This window comes from Gossypium raimondii, chromosome 13, assembly GCF_025698545.1.
Source record: "Gossypium raimondii isolate GPD5lz chromosome 13, ASM2569854v1, whole genome shotgun sequence".
Taxonomy (NCBI): domain Eukaryota; kingdom Viridiplantae; phylum Streptophyta; class Magnoliopsida; order Malvales; family Malvaceae; genus Gossypium; species Gossypium raimondii.
Genome location: NC_068577.1, coordinates 4,297,540 through 4,318,460, shown reverse-complemented (window position 1 = coordinate 4,318,460; position 20,921 = coordinate 4,297,540). Strand labels below are relative to the sequence as shown.

Sequence of the window (20,921 nt, the reverse complement as noted above, 5' to 3'; positions counted from 1 at the left end):
GATGGAAGACATGATGAGTTGTAGGCATATACATAATATGTTATTGACACGCCCTCAATCAACATGCAGAGAAAGTGGGTTGAGCGTCTGAATTTATAAAGGCCGTGTTTAGGTACTTTTCTTTAAATTCTGTAGGTCAAGTCAACTCAATCGGTGGTGGTGACTGAACACTGATCAGCTTCTTTAATTTTTTGGTGTTTCAAGTCTGAAAAGACAGTCATATATATAGAAAGGTATATTTTTTTCTCAATATAATACCTGTAAAAAACACCAAATAAATAATAAAAATCTCAAGTGAAATTCTAAATTTTTATCTTTAAAATATTACATGATCCAATTTAAAGGAATTTTTATTACAATCAATTAGTCTTGAACTGGAATTAAAATAAGACCCAGTGGAAAACCAGTAAGATTTGAGCACTGTAAATAAACCAAAGCTTTGGATAAATAAACCACGGTTTTCTCGGGGTGGATGGGTTTGACTGTCACTACAGTCGAAAAAACCAAAGCCAATCTTGGGAAAAACAGCCACCCATTTTTCCATTTTACTTTATACACTATAATTCTCTCATATTTTTGTATTTTGTAACGCCTGCTAGCTGCTTTCCAACTACAAAACACAAAGAAAAATTAAAAGTTAATATTCAAGCTTGTGGGGGCGTTTTGCCTTTTGGGGTTCTTTCTTTCTTACTTTTTTTCCTTTATGATGGCTGAGACCGAGGCTGACCATGGTTTTGAGGGGGACCAGGAGACTGCAACAACAACTACTACTAGTAGTAGTTTTTCTCAGTTATTGTTTGGTGGTGGCCATGATGATGATGGTGATACTCTTGGTCCTGCCCAGAGTTTTAACTACACTTGCTCTTCGTTTGCTGTGAAGAGTACACCCAAAATGCTTTGCTTTGGGGGATGCCATCCAAATGATGCTGACATAGTGCTTGGTAAACCTGCTATTAATGCTGCTCCTAAAGCTGGGCTCACATGCAGTGATTCTTCCTCGACTTCTTCTGGTAACAACACCAAATCGATGCAGTGCAGGGGTGCCATTGTTGAAGCTCAACCGACAAGGCGAAGAACCAATAAAAGGTCCAAAGTCGAGAACCCCACCACCGGCGGCCATGCAAAGGTGGTTCTACTTGTACATATAATTTCATTTTTTGACTTGTTTGGTTCTGTTTTGAAAAGCAAAGAATCAATTGTACAAACAGGTGAGGAAAGAGAAGATAGGAGATAGAATCAATGCATTGCAGCAGCTGGTTTCACCATTTGGCAAGGTTTTCTTTTTCAACTCTTTTTTAATCATTAATTTTGGATTGAATGACTTTGATTAAGGGAGTAATGAAATTTGGGGTAATTTAACAATGTTGCAGACAGATACGGCATCAGTACTCCATGAAGCAATGGGTTATATCAGGTTCCTGCATGACCAGGTTCAAGTCCTTTGCTCTCCTTACCTGCAACACCCGCATGTAAGTAATCAAACAAATATTAATAATAACCCAGTTTTTTCTTTTTGTCTCTTTTGATGAATTAATGGTGTAACGAAAAAAATGGGGTCAAAAGGGTGTCTTTTCTGTGTTGCTGTTAGGATGGTGAAAACAACGGAGGTGAAGAATCAAGAAAGGAACTGAAGAGCAGGGGGCTGTGCCTGGTCCCCGTTGCTTGCACTGCACACGTGGAGAATAGCAACGGTGCCGATTTCTGGTCGCCGGCGACGATGGGAAACAATGTAATAATAAGGCAGTGAAACTGTGAATTTATATGTAGCTAGTTTTTTGAAGTATACTTTGTTAGAATTTTAGGGCTAACTTGGTAAAGAGCTAAGCAGTGCCATTTTTGTCTGGAAAAAAAAGATTTTGATAGCTCTGTATCTTGAAATGGATCATCAAAAGGGGGTAAAAAAGGAGTAGAAAAAACCGGAACCTGGGAAAGGTAAACACCTGGTTCAGATATGAAAGACATTCATGGAAATATGTCATATAATATTATGTATGTTGTTGAAAAAAAGTTGCTTGTTCTTTTTTTTTCCCCTTTTTTTTCTTTAGGAAGCAGCATGTGGTCCTAAGTGGGGGTTTGGGGGGGGGGGGTCAGAGTTGAAAATCTTCGAGGCTCACGATCAATTTCCAAAGCAGTTTTGAGAAGAGGGCTGATTGCAGAGGTGCCTAATGGGTGACTTGGATTGGATGGGTCTATATAATCTTTTGGTTCTTCTTCTATTCAAGTTCTTTTTCAATTTTTTTTTCATTTCTTTTTCTTCGCTTTGTTGTGCATGGCGGTGTCGTATCATGAAGCTCCGAATATGTGTCGAAAAATTATATAATCTTTTGTTTTCACCATTCTAGCCCTCTCTAACTTCCTTTCCTTTGACTGAATATGTGGTTGTGAAACACACCGAGTGCTGGACTAAGACCAAAGTGTTTACTACTTTACAACCATTCTTCAACCCTCTAAGAAGTGCCAAGGAGCATTTAAAGTCGAGCATTCTCCACAAACCTTCTCAATCCTAGCTTTAGCAGTCTCAGTAAAACTAAGCTTTGATTTTCAAAGCTGGAACCTCAAACTTTTATATCATCCATCACTACCCCCACTACAACACCAATCTTGTCTTCCTTTTCGGTGGAGGCTTGTTAACTTTGCTCGTAAACAATGGTTTCAATATCACAGCATTGAATTTGCTCTCAGTTCTTCTTACAAGGAAAGGATAAAGCTTGACATCAGATTTGGATTCTTTGCTCTTACTGCAACTAAATTATTCCTCATTGCTGAAGTTCTTCAGTGGTGGTAAAGTGGAAGAGATGACGGGACGTGCTTGATGCTTGTGGCTTCAAATTTATACGATTTATTATACTTTTTATCTTCTCGAAGAATCATTTCATTCCCCTTCTATATTTACCTCTTGCATTTTATGATCTATCGTATTAAGATGGATGTTGAATGATCAGTCCCAATCTGAAATCTTAAACTTCGCTCATAAGCGTATCGACGGTTTCTCGTTGCGTGGGGTAGTGATCACTTCAGTTACCATGTGGCAACAAAATAAACTTTTTCAGGAGTTCGAAACATTGCAAGACATATGTACTTCTCACCCTTAATCCACACAAAAAATCATATAGGATTTAGTATCAAATCGATAAGGATTTAATCATCATTTAACGATATCCTCTCTTGGCAGTCGTAATTTGTCCTCCCCCAAAGGATTAAACCCAGTAATTACATGTTATTGTTTGTTATAATAAAATGTCACTCCAATCTAATTTGGTTGAAGTTTATTTGGGTTGTACTAATTAATTGCTATTAGTTTATTTTACGATTTTATGGTTATATATATTATTCTGGAGACATTTTAGTAATTATGAGCAAGATTTTGCTCATGTTTAGCGAATTGGAATGTGAAATCTTTGTTAAATTGATGTATTGCAGTTGTTAATTTTATGCTATGGATATTTATTTTATTTTTTGAATGCATTGGTGCAAACTCATAATGAACATGATATGCGTTTAATAAAAAAATATTTGGTTTGGTCTCTTGCTGAATGGTGAAACCAAAAGCATCATGCTTTGAATTATTTTTCGATTTTATTTTTGGAAAGTGGTTAATATAATTTTGATTATGGTATCTGATTAAGTGAAGTGAAGTAGGTGATTGCTAAGCTCTTTCACAGTATGGTTTATGGATTTGTGTTATTAATATACATGAAGTAGTTGTTAATATTTACATAGTCAATTATGTATAAATATGCAATCATGTTTTATGATTTCATCTTTTCGATTTTTATTTTATTTTATTTTTCTATTTGGGTAATCTTACTTTGGATTATTTTGGAAATTGTAGTGCATTCCGAAATTTCAATTTTGATCTTTGACTGTTTAAAATTTTCAAATTGAATATTGGAATTTCATACATTTTAAAATAACTTAATCGAAGCAATAAGTCACCAAAGTGATCTTTTTGTGTAATTTATTTTGTTTTAAAATATGAAAGGTTGCGTGGATGTAACTTAAGTTATGTTAATATTTATTTGCCCAAAGGAAGGTTAATAATATTATTCAGTTTTACATGTGAGTAATAAATCGGCTCGAAGGAAGATTTATTTTTCGACTTATTGTCGACTTTAATTACTACAATAAGATATCACTTACAAGTTAATATTTTTGTCCAAAATGAAATTAAGAGAAATATGTTGAAACAAATAAATTCATATTTTGACTTTACGTTTTAATTAAGGATGTCTAATCTTTTAAATAGGTTTGTTGAAACAAAATGCCACCAAAGTGTCATCTTTTACGTAGATTAATTTATTTAAAATATCAATATGATTATATGTTTTTGTTATTCACGCGTTTATTAATTGACCTAAAAGTGAGCTAATATTTGATGTAATTTCAATGACATCTGCAGTGATAAATGTGTGGTAATTATAAGGTACTTTATATGAGTAATAAGTTAGTCCAATAATTAATTCATTGTTTGACATAATTTATTGTTAATGTTTGCTACAACAAGAGTATCGCTACGGTTAATATTACTGCCTGAATACTTGTTATTAATGTTGTGTTTGGTATATTGAGATGAGATTAGTCATTATCTTGAATTTATTGTTTACTTATTAATATTGATGTGAGCATATTTTTATTTATATTTAATTTTATTCTATATTCAACTAGTTCATCTTCTGCTGCCACAATATCTACTAACATCAATTCTATACCCAGTGCTTGATTGTATGGACATAGATCTTGCACTAAAGGAATAACAACCTGCACCTCTCACTACAACAAGCACTCCTGATGTTAAAAGGTGGGATTGTTCAAATTGCACGAGTCTAATGATCATGAAACACAACATTCTAGAATCCTTTAGAGGCACAAAATGTGAAGAGATTACTCAGGCTAAGGGTTTCCTTGGTGAAATTGAGAAACATTTTGCTAAAAATGATAATGTTAAGATGACATCACTTTTGACTTCTTTGATGTCTATAAAGTATAAGGGACAAGGAAATGTGAGAGAATACATTATGGACATGTTCTATACTGCTTCAAAACTTAAGTCACTTAATATTAACAAATTGGTCTTCACCCATTAAATGTAAATATATTTAAAAAAATATTTTTTCCATATATTAACTAAAAACATAAAAAATATTTAAAAAAAATAAAATCAAGAAAAAAATAAAATTTAATTAAAATATAGAAACTTAATATCTCAAAGTTAAAATATTTTAAATTTCAAAAAAAATACAAGAACCTTTAACACATTTATACCTAAAAAACACAATTAATTTTAAACCTCATTTAGAAATTAAAAGTAAATAATTTATTAGGAAAAAAGTTTCCACATGCGTACATTTACTGACGTCCATTACCATCCGTCGATATAAGGTCTACCTATAGTGATGGTATTTTACCATCCGTCGGTAAGCAATATTCGTATAGACGGATGTTGTGGTCGGTCAATAAATGCTATTAAAATTATTGACGGGTTAAATCCGTCAGAAATCGTTTATATTGACTAATTCAGTCCGTCAGTATAAGCTTCTGTCAGTAAATGATATTATTTTAGTGATGGAATAATGAATACCTGAGCGGATTTATTTGCATCTGCTCTGAATTTGCAGTTGATAACCATTTTAATCTGAATCCAAATATGATTTGAATCCGTTAAATCCGAATCGGATATCCGCAAATATGTGAATCCACCGTCCAAATTGCATGTTATCAAGCCGGCAGGTTTCTGTTCTTGTATTAAGCCTCTAGGTGGATTAATACTCAGAAATGATATAGGTACAAAATTACACAATATTTTTGTACAGGTACCACATTGCATATTTGATGAAATTACAGGATCAAACGTTAAATTAACCCTATATAATTATGAACTTAATGAATACCGTATACAGATAGCGTATTGCATACGCCTATTGTAAAGTGTCTGAACTGAAATTCTCCCGCTAATTTTGTTCTTTCTTCTTCTTGTTTTTTTTTTCTCGGTTGTGGCGGTGATTTTATTTTTGAACGATTTCACGATCTTTCAGTTCCAAGAATAAAATGAGTGCGGATTCCTCTAATTCGAAACGAAGCTTCAATTCACATTCTTCGAAAAATCAAAGTAATAGCAGCAAGAAGAGGACAAGTAACCAGAAAACCCTAGGCATGGCTTGGGGCAGCAATTCTCTATCTTCCTCTCGCTCCTCTTTTCGCTCTTCTCCTTTCTCTGATTTTGGAAGGTTTTCATTATTTTTCTCTCTTCTTTTAGTTCTTTTTAATGTTTAAAACAATTCAGTTATGATTCGGTTGTTAGTTATTATTCTTATTATCATTTTGTAGTTATATGGTAGTGAAGAATAGAAAGCTTCAAAATCAGTTTGATGCAGAGGCTTCGAATTCTACTCGTAGCGATTCTTCTGCGAAACCTATTTTTCACGGGGTTTCTATATTTGTTGATGGTTTCACGGTTCCATCTAGCCAGGTTTAGTTCTTTTCTACTTTTCCTTGAATTCCATCTAGTGTTGTTTAGTTCATTTCCGCAATTCATGTTTTATGGCTTTTACTTGGTGACGTTTGTTGTTTGTATTGATGATGAAATGTGCAGGAGCTGCGACAATATATGTTAAACCACGGTGGTCGATTTGAGAATTATTTTTCAAGGCATAGAGTCACTCATATCATCTGCAGCAATCTTCCTGACAGTAAAATCAAGAATCTCAGGTTCATTAAAAAAAAATTAAATTATTTTTCCATGCTCAGAATGGTTAAAGCGGATTTTGATTGTAAGTTGAGGTAGTTATTGTTGTTGATTTGAATGTAGGTCATTTAGCAGTGGACTTCCTGTAGTGAAACCTATGTGGATTCTAGATTCTGTTGCTGCCAACAAACTTTTGAGTTGTAAGTTGATGCATTTAGTTGGCTTGCAGTTTATGGTTATATAGTAGAAGAGATAAGCATAGAGAAATGGTCGATTAACTATTGAACCTTAACTCCAATGAAATAGTATTCCTTGTGGAGCTTTGATAATTTTATTTATCTGTCTTACTTTCTGTAATGAATAGTGTCAACTATCATTTTTCCATCTTATTGAATTATTATGGATCTTGTTTTGTTTGCTCAAGGGGTTCCTTACCAGCTTGACCAGCTTGCTAACAATCAACCTACATTGTCAGCCTTCTTCACTACAAAATGTAATCCTGCGGATGAGGGTGCTTTTACAAATGCAATTTGTGAAGTAAAACATGAAAATGAGGTTTTATGTTTGAAGGATGCATCAAAGGATGCAAGTTTTTCTGAAGCAGGTAATTCTTTTGAACGGAGGAAGCAAGCTACTGAAGAAAATGATGAGCTTAAGTATGAAAATACTGATAAAACAGTAATTGATGGGCCAAGTAACAGCTATGGTGAAGAACCTGAGGAAGTAAAGGTGGTAGAACAGAGTAATCTGCAGGAGGAGGATGAAAGCATGGCAAATGACAGACTTCAGGCCTCTCCTGAACAGTCCTCTTCATCTGTTAGTAGCCGTTGTTTTGACAATCATGGTATAAGAGGATCACCCACATCAACAGTCATTGGACCTTCCAAGCATCGGCATTCAACTCTTGGAGATCCCAATTTTGTGGAGAATTACTTCAAGGTATTGAATAGATTAATGATTTCCTTTTCTCACATTGCTGTGCGATATTTGATTAGTTCTCTATAATCCTTTGCGATATTTGCTTCAAGCCAATTGTTCTGCCCCCCCCCCCCCCCAAGTATTAGGAATGTTAAACCTTTCTGTGGCTAATTGTTTGAGTATGCCTTATGGAGTTAATTACCAGTGTATTCTGTAGACTGGCATATGGTGATTGCCATAGTTCCATTTGAAGTTTATTGAATCCCTGTTAGTGGCCCAAGTAGCACAATATGTTTTGTTTATCGAGCGTTTCATTGTGGTAACTTTTTCGCTGAACTTGTTTATATCAGTAGTAATTGATTAACTGGACTGGTAATATTAATGCTTTCTTGGCTTCGCTTTGAAAGGGCATTCATGCGTTTGAGTTGTTTATGTCTGTAGATATTGTTATAACAGCTATACACTGACGGGTCTTTTAATTATTGTAGAATTCAAGGCTGCATTTCATTGGAACCTGGAGAAATAGATATCGTAACCGTTTTCCTAGTTTGTCAAATGGATTTACAAAGTCTCATTCGAATGTCTCTGCTGGTACTCAAAAGACTCCCATTATCCATATTGACATGGTAATTGAGCTTTTAACCTTGACTTTTTGTTGTCTATCCTCTTACTTTTTTAATACCATAGTTGTATTGATAATTGATAATTGATAATGGGGTATATGGGATTAGGCTTTTAGGATGAGTTACAAATCTGTAGATGTCTATGGAGGACGACCTTTTCTTCTCTGTACATGTGGTTTTGGATTGATACTAATATGTTGCTTCAGGACTGTTTTTTGTCTCGGTGGTTATCAGGAGCCATCCTGAATTAAATGACAAGCCTGTAGCTGTATGCCATTCAGACAATCCAAAAGGAACTGCTGAAATCTCTTCTGCAAATTATCCTGCTCGAGATTATGGTTGGTTTTTATCTAAGTTATATTTCTACATTTTCTGTAATATTTTAGCTGGAGAGCTTTTATTCAGCATGAGATTGATAAACTTTTATTATGCTTCAGGAATTAAGGCAGGAATGTTTGTTAGAGATGCCAAGAGTCTATGCCCCCAACTTGTTATTCTCCCGTACAACTTTGAATCATATGAGGAGGTAAATCACCAACTGGGTATGCAATTTTGCTGTTACACTTGCATAGATAAGGAAGAGTGTCGTGGTTCCCTCATCTCTCTTCTTCTGCTGTCCTCCTTTATAACTTCTATTTCTGCATTTCTTTTCCTTTTGAATGGAGGATGTGCATGTCAAAGGGGGAATGACATGACTAAGGTGGTCATGGATGGAAACTATAAAAAAGAGGACCTTGAATTAGTTGATCTTACTAAGAATAAAGTCCTAGATGTGGATTCATGTTTCCAACTTTACATCTTAGGAAAATACTTTTTTTTTCTTTGGAGTTTTAGTCCTGTTTGCTTTTTCTCATATATAATTTAATTATGCAGGTTGCCGATCAATTCTATAACATCTTGCATAAACACTGCAACAGAGTTCAGGTCTGCTCATGATGTATTGGATCAAGTCTGTCTTTTGGTAGAAGGAAAGCCTTTGTTATTGCTAATGTCACAATTATTGTTGAATATAGGCTGTCAGCTGCGATGAAGCATTTTTAGATGTCACAGACTTAGAAGGTAAAGATCCTCAGCTTTTAGCTTCAGCAGTACGAAAGGAAATATCTGAAGCTACAGGATGCACTGCAAGTGCTGGGATTGCAGAGAACATGCTTATGGCCCGTCTAGCCACTAGAACTGCTAAACCAAATGGTCAATGTTATATCCATCCTGAGAGGGTATGCTCAGCTAATTTTTTTATTATTATTATTATTATTATTATTATTATTATTATTATTCATTTTGATAATTTTGCAATTTCCAAGCTGTGGAGTTTGGAGACGTTAAATGTTGGGTTCTCTTGTACTATATTTTACTATAAGAAATTTTAATGACAATAACACATCAAGAAAATGCAGTATTAGGATTGGTAACCATCCTGCACTTAGTTTTAAATACCAAAATGATCCTTGATTGAATTCTTGAAGAATGCTCATTCTCTTCAACATGTATCTTTTTGAATGTAAATTATGTCTTCATTCTGTTCCCTAAAGTATATTAAACTATCCTAATTGTTGGTTTCTATGGAGCATATTAAATGTTAGATTCTGTTGTAATGACACATAACACATTAAGGAAAGCTAACTATCCTGCGCTTAATTTTAAAAGTGAAATCAGTGTTGTCTAGGGAGCTAGGTGCACTCTTGGCACTAGAACCTTTATTTAGCCTTAAGCGCAAGGTGCAAGAAAAGCACTAGCCTCAGTGAAGTAAACTGCAATGCACATGTGTAAGCTTTGTTTAACCTTTGTAGATGCAGCTATTGAGTGCCATATATTGTTATGATTGTGTTGTGATTGAACGATACCAAATAAGCGTTCAATATTTTATATTGCTCAACTCAAGGCTCTATCAAGCAGTGTAGCCAGTAGAAAAGCTCTATCTGCAAAACTAATAGGAGCTTCATAAGTGGACTTGAACTTCCAGTATCAGCATGGATATGCCTTTTTCTATATGGTTAAAATCGAACTGATCACGTTAGACTTGCTTCTTAGTGATATATAGTTTTGGTTTTATTGGATTGCAAGAATCCTTTTGAAAATATCTGTAAACTGATAAATCTTCAATAAATTCTTCGGTGCTGACCACCGTGTTCTTTTCATTTGCAGGTTGATGAGTACTTGGATCAACTTCCAATAAAAGTACTCCCTGGAATAGGTCATGTACTGGCTGAAAAATTGAAAAATAAAAATGTTCGAACTTGTGGGGAGTTGCGTTTGATTTCAAAGGTAGTACCGGATTTCATTTGAAATATGGTGTACTTCCTTATATTGAAGTGGTCAATTTACAATTTCTAATGTGCAAGTTTGGGTAAATGGACGAGACTGAATAGATCATTATCCCAGAAATGGGATATAATGTTACTTCTGTGGTGGAATATTAATCTAATTTGTTGTGTATATCAATCCTCACTTCATCTGCAGGACTCCCTGCAAAAGTATTTTGGGATTAAAACTGGTGAGATGCTCTGGAATTACAGTAGAGGAATGGATAATCGGCTTGTTGGGATGATTCAGGTTTGTCCAACTGCATACTCTTCTCATCCAAGAGTTGCCTGATTTCACACTTGTGTAGCCCTGCCCTTTTTAGAGATTCTCATTTGCATTGCAGGTCACATCCATATATTCAAGCTATGTAACATAATTTTTTTTTGTATTGAGAAATGCATGTTTGAATTCTGAAATTCCTTTCAGCTTAATAGAGAAATGAACTAATAGGTTAGTAGAGGTACATTTGATGTTATCTTTATTGATAATTTTACTTGTTCCACCTCCATTAAAGTTATTCTTGCACAGAAAACTAAGTTCTAGAAATACCATTTCAGAACTGGAGTTTTGGTCGTCAGGAAGAACATATCTTGTCTATTATAATTGATGGCGTAGAAGTTTATTCTTTCAATCTGACAATATTGGATTGGTCAATTTTGAACTTTGAAGAGTTTTTCCTTAGTTGTGAATTTATTCCTATTAGTCATACTTACTTTTGATGTAACTTGCAGGAGAGCAAGTCTGTGGGGGCTGAAGTGAACTGGGGTGTAAGATTCAGGGATCTTCAACATGTCAGTAGTCTGATGTATTCTAAAGGCTCAGGGGTGATCTTTTTGTTTTTTTTTTCTTTTTAACTGAGGAAGACATTGTTAATTGATTATTTGTAGGCTCAGCATTTCCTTTTAGACCTTTGCAAAGAGGTCTCGTTACGCTTGCAAGGGTGTGGGGTGCAAGGGCGTACTTTCACACTTAAGGTACGCTCTTCTTTGGTATTGGGTTATATGAGGTATCACTTTACTAAAATGATCTGAGTGATATTCTTTTGCTGAATTGCTTTGGAAGATAATCTGAGACAGTAGAATGTATCAAGGCCTGAAATAAACTAGAAATGTTCTGGTGTGTAATACTCATGTCTAGATAAAAAAGAGAAGAAAAGATGCTGGAGAGCCTGCAAAGTTTATGGGCTGTGGAGACTGCGAAAACCTGAGCCATAGCACAACGGTAACATCATTTTTTCATGCCTTATCATATAAATACACATTATTTATATTTTTAAACCATGTCAGAACTGTAAATTTTTTCGCAGTTCCACTATTAAGTAAATGCTCATTGGTTATTTTTGCACTGTGCTTACCCTGTCTATCCATTGGTATTAGTTCACATAAACAGCGAGATGTGCATATACACGTTCACTACATATTCACATATTATTGCGTTGCCCAATGTCACAATAGGTTCCACTTGCTACTGATGATATTGAAGTGCTTCAGAGGATTTCAAAGCAGCTCTTTGGATCTTTCCACATAGGTATGTTAGCTCGAGACGTGAAAAAAGTTAAAAGAGTCTCAAACTGTAGGAAAAGTTTATCCATGCCATTGGTTTTTCCTCTGGATGTTTCAGCTTAAATGTAATGTATATGTTGCTATGGCTCCAAGCATGAATGTGGACCTTATGTCGAAAGTATTGAGGTTGATTGACTTTGTTGAGTGGGAAACCTTTCAATCTTTAATATTTTTTCTTGTTTCTCAGCTCAGTTTTTCTAGGAACTGGCAATGGTTATTAAAGAAAATAGCCCAAGCAGATTTGTCATTTTATTTAGCCTTGAACTACATTTTGAAACTTTATTATAGGGCAGATTCGAGATCTCTCTATTGTTGCTTCTGGCAAAATAATTCTAATGTATTGTGTTTACCAATTACTACCACTTTGCTCAAGTAACTTTCATTAAGGAAAATTATGCACATGATATTCTGGAACATCTTTTGGGAATCGGTGGACAGATTTCACCTGATGCTCACCATCTGGAAATAGATTTTAGGCAGTATTTTCTATTAGAACTGTTAGATTTGATGAATTTAGTTTAGGCTTTTAAACTATCTATAACCTTTTAAGTTGATTCCATATAAGATGTCAAGGACATCCGGGGTGTTGGTTTGCAAGTTTCAAGGCTTGAAAGCGCAGATACTTCTAGGCAAGGTATGTGTTGTACCATCCAAAATAGACTTCACTCATTTGGGTGCTTGCTTTTAATTTTTTGGTGGCCTAGATGTGATGCAAGCCACCTTAGATTCTTGATTGCTTCAGCTGTTCTATAACTCTTCCTGACTGATCCTTTTTGTTTGCTTTTAAGCACCTGAAAGAAACTCTTTGAAATCATGGCTCATGTCTGCATCAGCGAGTTCAAAGCAACGATTTGATATCAATAGAATAGCCAAAGAATGTGTTGGTATGGGTATTCCCTTTCCCATGTTTTGGTGGTTAGATTGTATTACTTGTGGTTGGCTAATTTCAAACTGTTGCTCATTGCCTTACGCTAAGCATTGTTTTCTTAAAACTCAGTTTGTATTCTTTAAAGATGCCATTCTAAGATCTTATCTGTTGCACAATATGTGACCAGCATGCTTCAAAGTTTTCATTTAATAAAGAATTAGTAAAATATATCTCTAATAAGCTGAAATGCGTAGTGTGTACATGGCAGATTAGTTTCTGCTGTTGGTTTGCTTAAAGATCACTGGAACTAAGCTTAGCTTGTAATGTTACTGGCTTCATGACACAGATTCTGAAGGAAAGAGTGTGGGTGGAAATTCAGGTGTGTTACGCATTGCTTCAGTGGAGAATTCTGTTCATGAGACAAATAATGCACCCAATGGTGAGGGGGGTTCTAACCAGAGCTCAAGTGTCCCACCTTTATGCCACCTTGACATGGGAGTAGTGGAGAATCTTCCTTCAGAGCTCCTCTCAGAATTAAATGAAATTTATGATGGAAAGCTAGTTGAATTGATTACCAAAAGAAAAGTACAAGGTGACAAAAGCACTGGATCTGCATGCTTCTTTCCTCCTGAACCAGCCCAAGGTGAAATATTCTTACCTGGTCTTTAAGTGCATATTTAATTTCCTTGTATGAATGGCTTTTAAATTTGTTGGGGTGTTCACCAAGTTGCAGTAGAGGAAGCAGAAAGATCCCGTAATTCTGCTTCTGTTTCATTGAGAAGAACAGCATTGGAAATGAAGGTAACTCTTGAGTTCAAACTAGATATGGCTTTTTGATTCTTTGTATTGTGTTTAAAATATCCCCATCTCTACTAAAACTTTGTAAAACAATTGGAACACCTGGCTGACAGTACTAGTTCTGTTGTTATGTTTATTGAGTTTAAAATATAAACAGTAGTAAGTGACACTGATGGTGGTTGGGGATGGTTGGGGTTTCGAGAATATGTAACATGTGCTTTACTTGTTGAAGTGTTGGTGTAAGATAAACATGGCAATACATATAATTTTATTTATATCCTAACTGATTCAGTTTTTTGACCTTTGAGCTTTCTTCTATTATTCTTCCCCCGGCTATGATGACATATGTTCATCTATATTTGTTCAGAAGATGCATTTGGTTTTATTATTGACAGTTATTTTTTTCCTTACCCAAAGGACACACAACATATATTGGAGGAACTGCGGATGGTGCCAGACTCTGAGGCAAGACCCGATAGTGTTGCAATTTCCACTGCAGGACTTGAAAATAATGATTTAGTGCCTTCATCTCTGAGCCAAGTAGACACATCTGTGTTACAGCAGCTGCCCGAGGAATTGAGAGCTGACATATTTGAGGCACTTCCTGCGCACAGGATGCCAGAAGGTACTGCCCTGGGCCCGAGGACAGATAACATGCATCCTCCTTTGGGCATCAAGACTGCTACTGACAATCGACCTGGATCAACTGATTCTGGTTTGAGCAACAATCTCTGGATTGGAGATCCTCCTCTTTGGGTTGATAAGTTTAAAGTCAGCAAATTGTCAACATTGAATTTTTTTGTTGACATTTATTACAAAGCAAATTCAGCTCAGAGTTTATCTTCGATACTACAATGCATTATTGCTGAATCCCTACATCCTTTAAATGCAAGATGTGATGCTTGGAATGAAGCTATTCACAGCTTCAGTGAGCTTCTCATGAATTATATTAAACTGAAGATAGTAGTAGATATTGAGGAGATCTATGTTTGTTTTCGTCTTCTAAGAAGGTATGTACTTGTACTTTGCTAAGTTTGTCCATTATGGAAGAGGATAGAAGTTCTTGCATAATTTTGTTTCTCTCCTTGGTCCTTTATGTATATATATTCCTTTATTATTTTATGTATTTTTGTTGTAGATTTCATAATTATCGCTCATAATGATGTTTGAGTTCAACTATTGCTGGCCTTTTCGACCAACTGATCTGGTTTCAAAACATTGATTAATGGACTGAGCATGATTTATCATTAGTTGTCCTTGGAGTGCATCTACAATATGTGTTAATACTCGCATAAGGATGCTGTTTAATATCAAAGTGCTAATTGATCAGATTCGTTGTTATCTTTTCCTTAACCTTCTGTCATTTATGCTCCTTCAAGCATTATGATAATGTACTGATGGAAGCATAAATATTTTTTCAGGTTAAGTACCAAGTCACAGTTCTTCTTGGAAGTGTACAATTTGGTCTTTCCCCACCTTCAGGTCATCACAACACTCCTATTGTCTCGTTCCTATACTAGAAACCAATTTTTTTGCTTTTGGTGACAATCACTGTTTTATATCTTCACATTGTTATCCGTTTTCCTTCTGGCATTCTTTGTCTATTTTAAGTGTATTATCTGATCTTCTGTGAATAGTTTCAAGCTATTTTCTTAGGGTCACAAGTCGTTGAGAATATTCCTCAAATTATATACTCTGCCATTTTATTGGCTTATAATCAGTTTTCGTTTAGCTTCTAATTCTCCATCTTCAAGATTTGTGCTTTGGGAAGCTAAAAACACCTTTTAGCACCGGATTTTTCAATTTCAACTTATTTATAGTCTTCTCTTGTTTTCAACAAAGTTTATATGTTTTCATTTATTGTAAATTGACATGAAGTTTTATTTGTTTCTGTATGTTATAACTCTTCTAGGCGTCTGTCGATGAAAACTATGGTGGAACCTTGCATATACCTCCAATCAAGTAGTCCAATATCCATGGGACTCTTTAAATGTCCACATTGATCCTTTCATCAGCTGGTGCAAAATGGGCTAATCATGAAAGAAATTTTCACTGCATTTCTATAGTGGTTGTGGTTCCATGATTTATAGGTGAGAAGCTAGCATGTATGTTATCATTAACTTAATTTTTTTTATAAATTCCCAACAATTCTTGCACTTTTTAGCTGTATCACATTGTCACTCTTGTATATGCTATCCGAAATCTAGCTATTGTTGCTGATAATATAGATTTCATTTTCGATAGGTTTGAACTAATTGAACAACATTCCAGTGGCTTTTCTGTTTGTTCAGCTCTCCTCGTGCATAACCACAGGTGATTTTTCTCTTTACGGATAACTGAAACGTGTCACTTGTCATGCATACGAGATTATGATATTCCAAATATATGAAAAAAGTTTTAAGAAATTGAGCATCATCCATATTGGACAAATACCGTATCCAATGCTTACCGCGATTCGGATAATACTCTCGTTCTTATTCTGTTATCCAATTAGGCTGTTGGTATTCTCCATTTTTTTCCCCAAACTCGGCACCCATTGCTTTAACTCAACTGATCTGAACTTTTTCATTGTTTTCTATAGAAATATGATTCTAACGAGCTTCTACCGATTATTGGGGTAACAAAAGATTACAGATTTTTTAAGGCCTTGAGCTAAGTACATTCTAGCTGGGTAGGCAGAACCCGGTGAAGACAAGTTGAAAAATACCGCCTTTTCTTGTGAGTTTCTCATTAAAAATATATTTAGTAAAAGACGATTTCAAAAGAAAAGTTAAATGTATCTTCTTTTTTCGTTCCTTTTTATGAGAAAATACTTAAAAAAATAATTTTATAATTATATTTAGTAACTCTTAAATTAATAAATTTTAATTTAAGTGCATGGTATATGTTTTGTAAAGTATTATTATTGCAGATGAATGTGATATGTCATTTTAAAAAAATAATTATCATTATTTAAAAGTATAATTATAAAGGAACTGTTTAGAACCAAATAAAATATATGGCATTTTGCATATTTAAATATTTAAATTTTGATTTGAATAACTTGATCGCATATATTTGATCAAGTTTAGTGATGAATTTTAAATTTTATTTGAGTTTATTTATATTTGTAAATAATTATTTCGGTTCATCTATATATATATATAAAATCCTTATTTTTATTTAATATTTGGTAGTTATTTGTCTTCTATTGTCATTTTTATTAGACATCTGAACGTTAAATAAATAAACACATTTTTTAACATTTGTACTATATTTTGTATATTTAAATTTCGTTTTATATAAAATTAAATTTGGAAATGGACAGTGCGGATTGAGGTTAACTCGTACTTAAATGTGCATCTTTTTGTCTTAGTTTATCTTTCAAACTTGATGTTTTTATCTTTTGAAAAATTTTCGGGATTCCAACCTCCATGAGTAACTTTCCCTTGAACAAGGGTAAGGGTCTATCAAAAGAATTTATAATATGCTCTAATGGATAATTTCTAATTTATTAACAATCTTGAAGTTAAAGCATTTAACAATGCATTTAAATTGAAATATAAAAAGCTTAGAAATAATAGAAAACGAAAGGTTTTTTTTTTTTGTGTATTTGAGTTTGACATTTTATTATGATTGTGTTTGTTATATTAGATTTAATACAGTATTTATATTTGAATACATTTTGTATTTGAAAGTAATAATATTAATTTTCTAATATTTAATTTAAATTTTAAGGTTGATATGATATAGCTAATAGTATTGGACTTGAATTTTCATGATTTTTAATAGAATAAATGCAGTGTTAATTGTAAATTTATTTAATTTTGTTTTAACTAATTAAATATAGGATGATGTTGGTGACTTTTTGAGTTTTAATTAATGGCAGTTAATTGCTAATAATATTACTGGTTAATTATAAACTTTCGTTAAATTAATCTTAAAACTTGAATTAAACATAAAAGAATTAAAATTGTTATTTTCTATTACCAAAATGTATAGCTTTTGTCAAATTTAAGTATTACATTGAAATCTAAAAAGAAGAAGTTAAAATCAATCCTTATATTTTTATATAATTTGAGATTTAATTTTATACTTTAAATGTTAAAATTCAATCATTATATTTTTATTTGAAAATCTTAATATAATCATTAAAATTGAAAGTATGTATTGTCAAAATTTGCCAATTTAAAATTTAAATTAAGCTTTTTTATATATATAATGTGATATATGATTGATAGAAAATAAATTTAGTTAAGTTGATAAATTGTGATAAAATTACTTATGAGAATTAAAATTTTAAAATTAAAAAGTGGAACGAAGTTACCCTCTTTAAATTAGAAAAGTAGAACAGTAGAAAACTATTAACCGATTTTATCGAACTTAGGTATGAAATAGTGCATGAAGTCCAAACCGAAAAGCGAAATAATACAAATAAATATTTAAACAAATGATTTATAATTTATCAAATTTATATTAATTTTCTTATTTCAACATAATTTATTGACTAATACTACCAAAGTTAAGTGTATATTTTACGAAGGGTGTGTTTTTATAAACCATTATTATTTTCTTGAAAATATTATTTATCTCTATTTTCATTTATATTAATTTTCTTATTTCAACATAATTTATTGATAACTACTTTTCTCTAATAAAAAAATTGTATTTATATGAATTCAAAACACCGTACCAATCTTAATATTGGAAAAATATTGAAAAAATATATTTTTTGTGTTTATATACCATGGTCAATTCATCTAAAGTTAAATTTTTTATTTTCATTATTTTTATTTTTACAAAACATTTTTAGTAAAAACAATAAAACTATTTTTTACATTTTTTATTTTCACATATTTTGTTTTTATTTTTCAAAAATTGTTTCCAAAAATTCAATTAAAAATGTTTTTTTCAATATTTTCATTTTCCAAAAATCGAAAATGAAAATGAAAACAACCACTGTTCCTTGAAACCAAATGTAACTTTAATTATTTTAATTGTGTTTGGTAATCATATTAACTTTTTATTCAATATAAAATTTTCAACTAAAAGTGTTGAATATGATAAGTAGATAACTACTCACCGCTTAATGTCGGAGATATTAAATTAATTTTATTTTTAAAATATTATTTTGAAATATATTATAAAAATTAATTATTTAAATTATTATCTTTAGCTTTTACCCAAAAGTATTCAAAATAAAATAAATAATATCATATTAGTAATATTAAAATTATTAAATAATGAAATTTTAAAATTAAAATCTACTATTATCAAGTAAAATAATGATACTAAATGCTTAATTATTATTAATATATCAAACAATTTTATAATATAAATTCAGTGCTAATAAATTTTAATATTTATATTTTTAATTTATTAAATAGTTAGTAAACGAACAAAAAGAAAAGTAGAAGAGTTTATTAAATTTGGCCGGCTGAGCTTAGAACAGTCTCATTAGGCCGCCCTCCAATATATTTTATACATTACTATTTAAAAAAAGAAAAAAGTGGTGATCGAAAATATGAATATTTTAATTTTTTAAAATATAAAAGTCTACAACTATCCATAATTTCTCTCCAGACTTTAAATAGGAGGATAAATGCATTTTGACAAACTCGAACCTACATTCTTCTACATAAACAACAATATCAATATTAACCGAGTTAAGACTCAATAAATATGAACATGTTAATTTTGGTCTACTGTCTCTATAATGTTATCTTAATAGATATGACTAATTGTTGTTTGTTTCCTTTTGTTGTTTTTCAACTGCTATAAAGGCTTATCTAGCATTGATTTTAGGTAAATCAATTTCTTGACTCATAAATAATGTTAAACAACTAGTTTTTTGAGTTTGAACTAATTTTTAAGCTAAACTAAAATTTAGAAAAATCAATTTTTTCTCCAAATTTTAATTTTTAAAATTATCTACCATTTATATAAATTATAAATTATAAATTATCGAATTTTACAATCAATTTATATTAATTATTTACAATATTTCATGTGCTATAATGTTAACATTGGTTATTATAAATTATTATTTATATTTTGCCTTATGTGTTAAGAAAGTCTTTAAGAAAATACAAAAAAATCAATTAAGCTATTGTATTAAATTGTATTCAATTAAGTCTCTTTCGTTAATTAAAATAATTAATTAAGTCTTTCGTTAAAATAAATTGGCGAACTAATCAAATTGTGACATGTAGCAACTTCTATTTTAATCTAATATTTTATCATAAAACGATTAAAACTCATTAAAATTATAAAAATATAAATTTAAAAAGAATATAAATTTATTAAAATTATAAAAAACTTGTAAATATTATAAAATATAATAAATTATAAAAAAATAAAATTAGTAAAACTTAAAAAATGTATTAGAAGTCTTAAAAAATAAAAAAAATATTTAAATTGATATCAACTTATAAAAATTATATAAAAAAAAATCATAAAAATTTGAACTGTTTTGTTAGCCTGAAATCAACAAAAGTACTAGTCCGTGGAAAGCCGTTAGACCTGTTGATATGGGAATCGGGCGGTTGAATCGATTTTTTATTTTTAAATGTTTTTTTTATCGAACTAAAATTTTAATATCTAACTATTAGCATATGTCCTAATGAAATATTCTAACCAAGATTTTCAAAACTGGATCAGTGGTCGAACCGGTCAGGCCACCAATTTGTCAAATTGGGTGACTCATCCAGTTCAATTAAATAAAAAATAAAATAAAAAAGAATTAGTTCAACCATTTGGTTCCCAAGTAAACTGGTCTAATGACTTTCTTTAGATCGATACCTTTGTCGATTTTGGTCTAATTGGTCCAACAGACTGATTTGGTTCATTTCAAGTTTTTATGATTTTTTTTATAATTTTTATAATTTTATATAATTTTAATAATTTTAATACTTTTTATGATTTTATAGAAATTTAATATGTTTTTTATAAAATTTTAAATATATTTTATTAATTTTATATATTTTTTAGAATTTTTAGAATTTTATTTTTATAATATTTATAAGTTTATATCAATTTTCATATATTTTTATATTTAATCATTTTATATTTTGATATTTTCTGATATTTATATTTTTTATTATTTTATGGGAAAATATTAGATTAAACAAAAAGTTATCACGTGTCACCATTAGATTGGTTTGTCAATATATTTTAACATCAACGTG

At 31.8% G+C, this 20,921-nt stretch overlaps 2 protein-coding genes across 2 annotated transcripts; both read left to right on the top strand.

Annotated features, from left to right (window-relative positions):
- Nucleotides 1–605: 605 nt before the first annotated feature.
- LOC105784341 (transcription factor bHLH113) lies at nucleotides 606–2,924 on the top strand. Its single transcript, XM_012610198.2, has 4 exons — nucleotides 606–1,126; nucleotides 1,209–1,274; nucleotides 1,371–1,469; nucleotides 1,589–2,924. Exons 1-4 carry the CDS (start codon nucleotides 704–706, stop codon nucleotides 1,745–1,747), a joined length of 747 nt encoding a protein of 248 aa, XP_012465652.1. The 5' UTR covers nucleotides 606–703; the 3' UTR covers nucleotides 1,748–2,924.
- Nucleotides 2,925–5,918: 2,994 nt separating this feature from the next.
- On the top strand, nucleotides 5,919–16,364 carry LOC105783625 (DNA repair protein REV1). The gene is made up of 24 exons (XM_052626703.1): nucleotides 5,919–6,224; nucleotides 6,325–6,466; nucleotides 6,590–6,705; nucleotides 6,806–6,882; nucleotides 7,107–7,621; nucleotides 8,089–8,226; nucleotides 8,429–8,561; nucleotides 8,661–8,749; nucleotides 9,097–9,147; nucleotides 9,237–9,440; nucleotides 10,369–10,488; nucleotides 10,684–10,776; nucleotides 11,259–11,318; nucleotides 11,415–11,501; nucleotides 11,665–11,748; nucleotides 11,982–12,054; nucleotides 12,655–12,723; nucleotides 12,878–12,973; nucleotides 13,304–13,600; nucleotides 13,685–13,758; nucleotides 14,173–14,765; nucleotides 15,177–15,237; nucleotides 15,668–15,845; nucleotides 16,000–16,364. The coding sequence occupies exons 1-23, from the start codon at nucleotides 6,046–6,048 to the stop codon at nucleotides 15,719–15,721; spliced, it is 3,405 nt and encodes a 1,134-aa protein (XP_052482663.1). The 5' UTR covers nucleotides 5,919–6,045; the 3' UTR covers nucleotides 15,722–15,845; nucleotides 16,000–16,364.
- The last annotated feature ends 4,557 nt before the right edge of the window (nucleotides 16,365–20,921 follow it).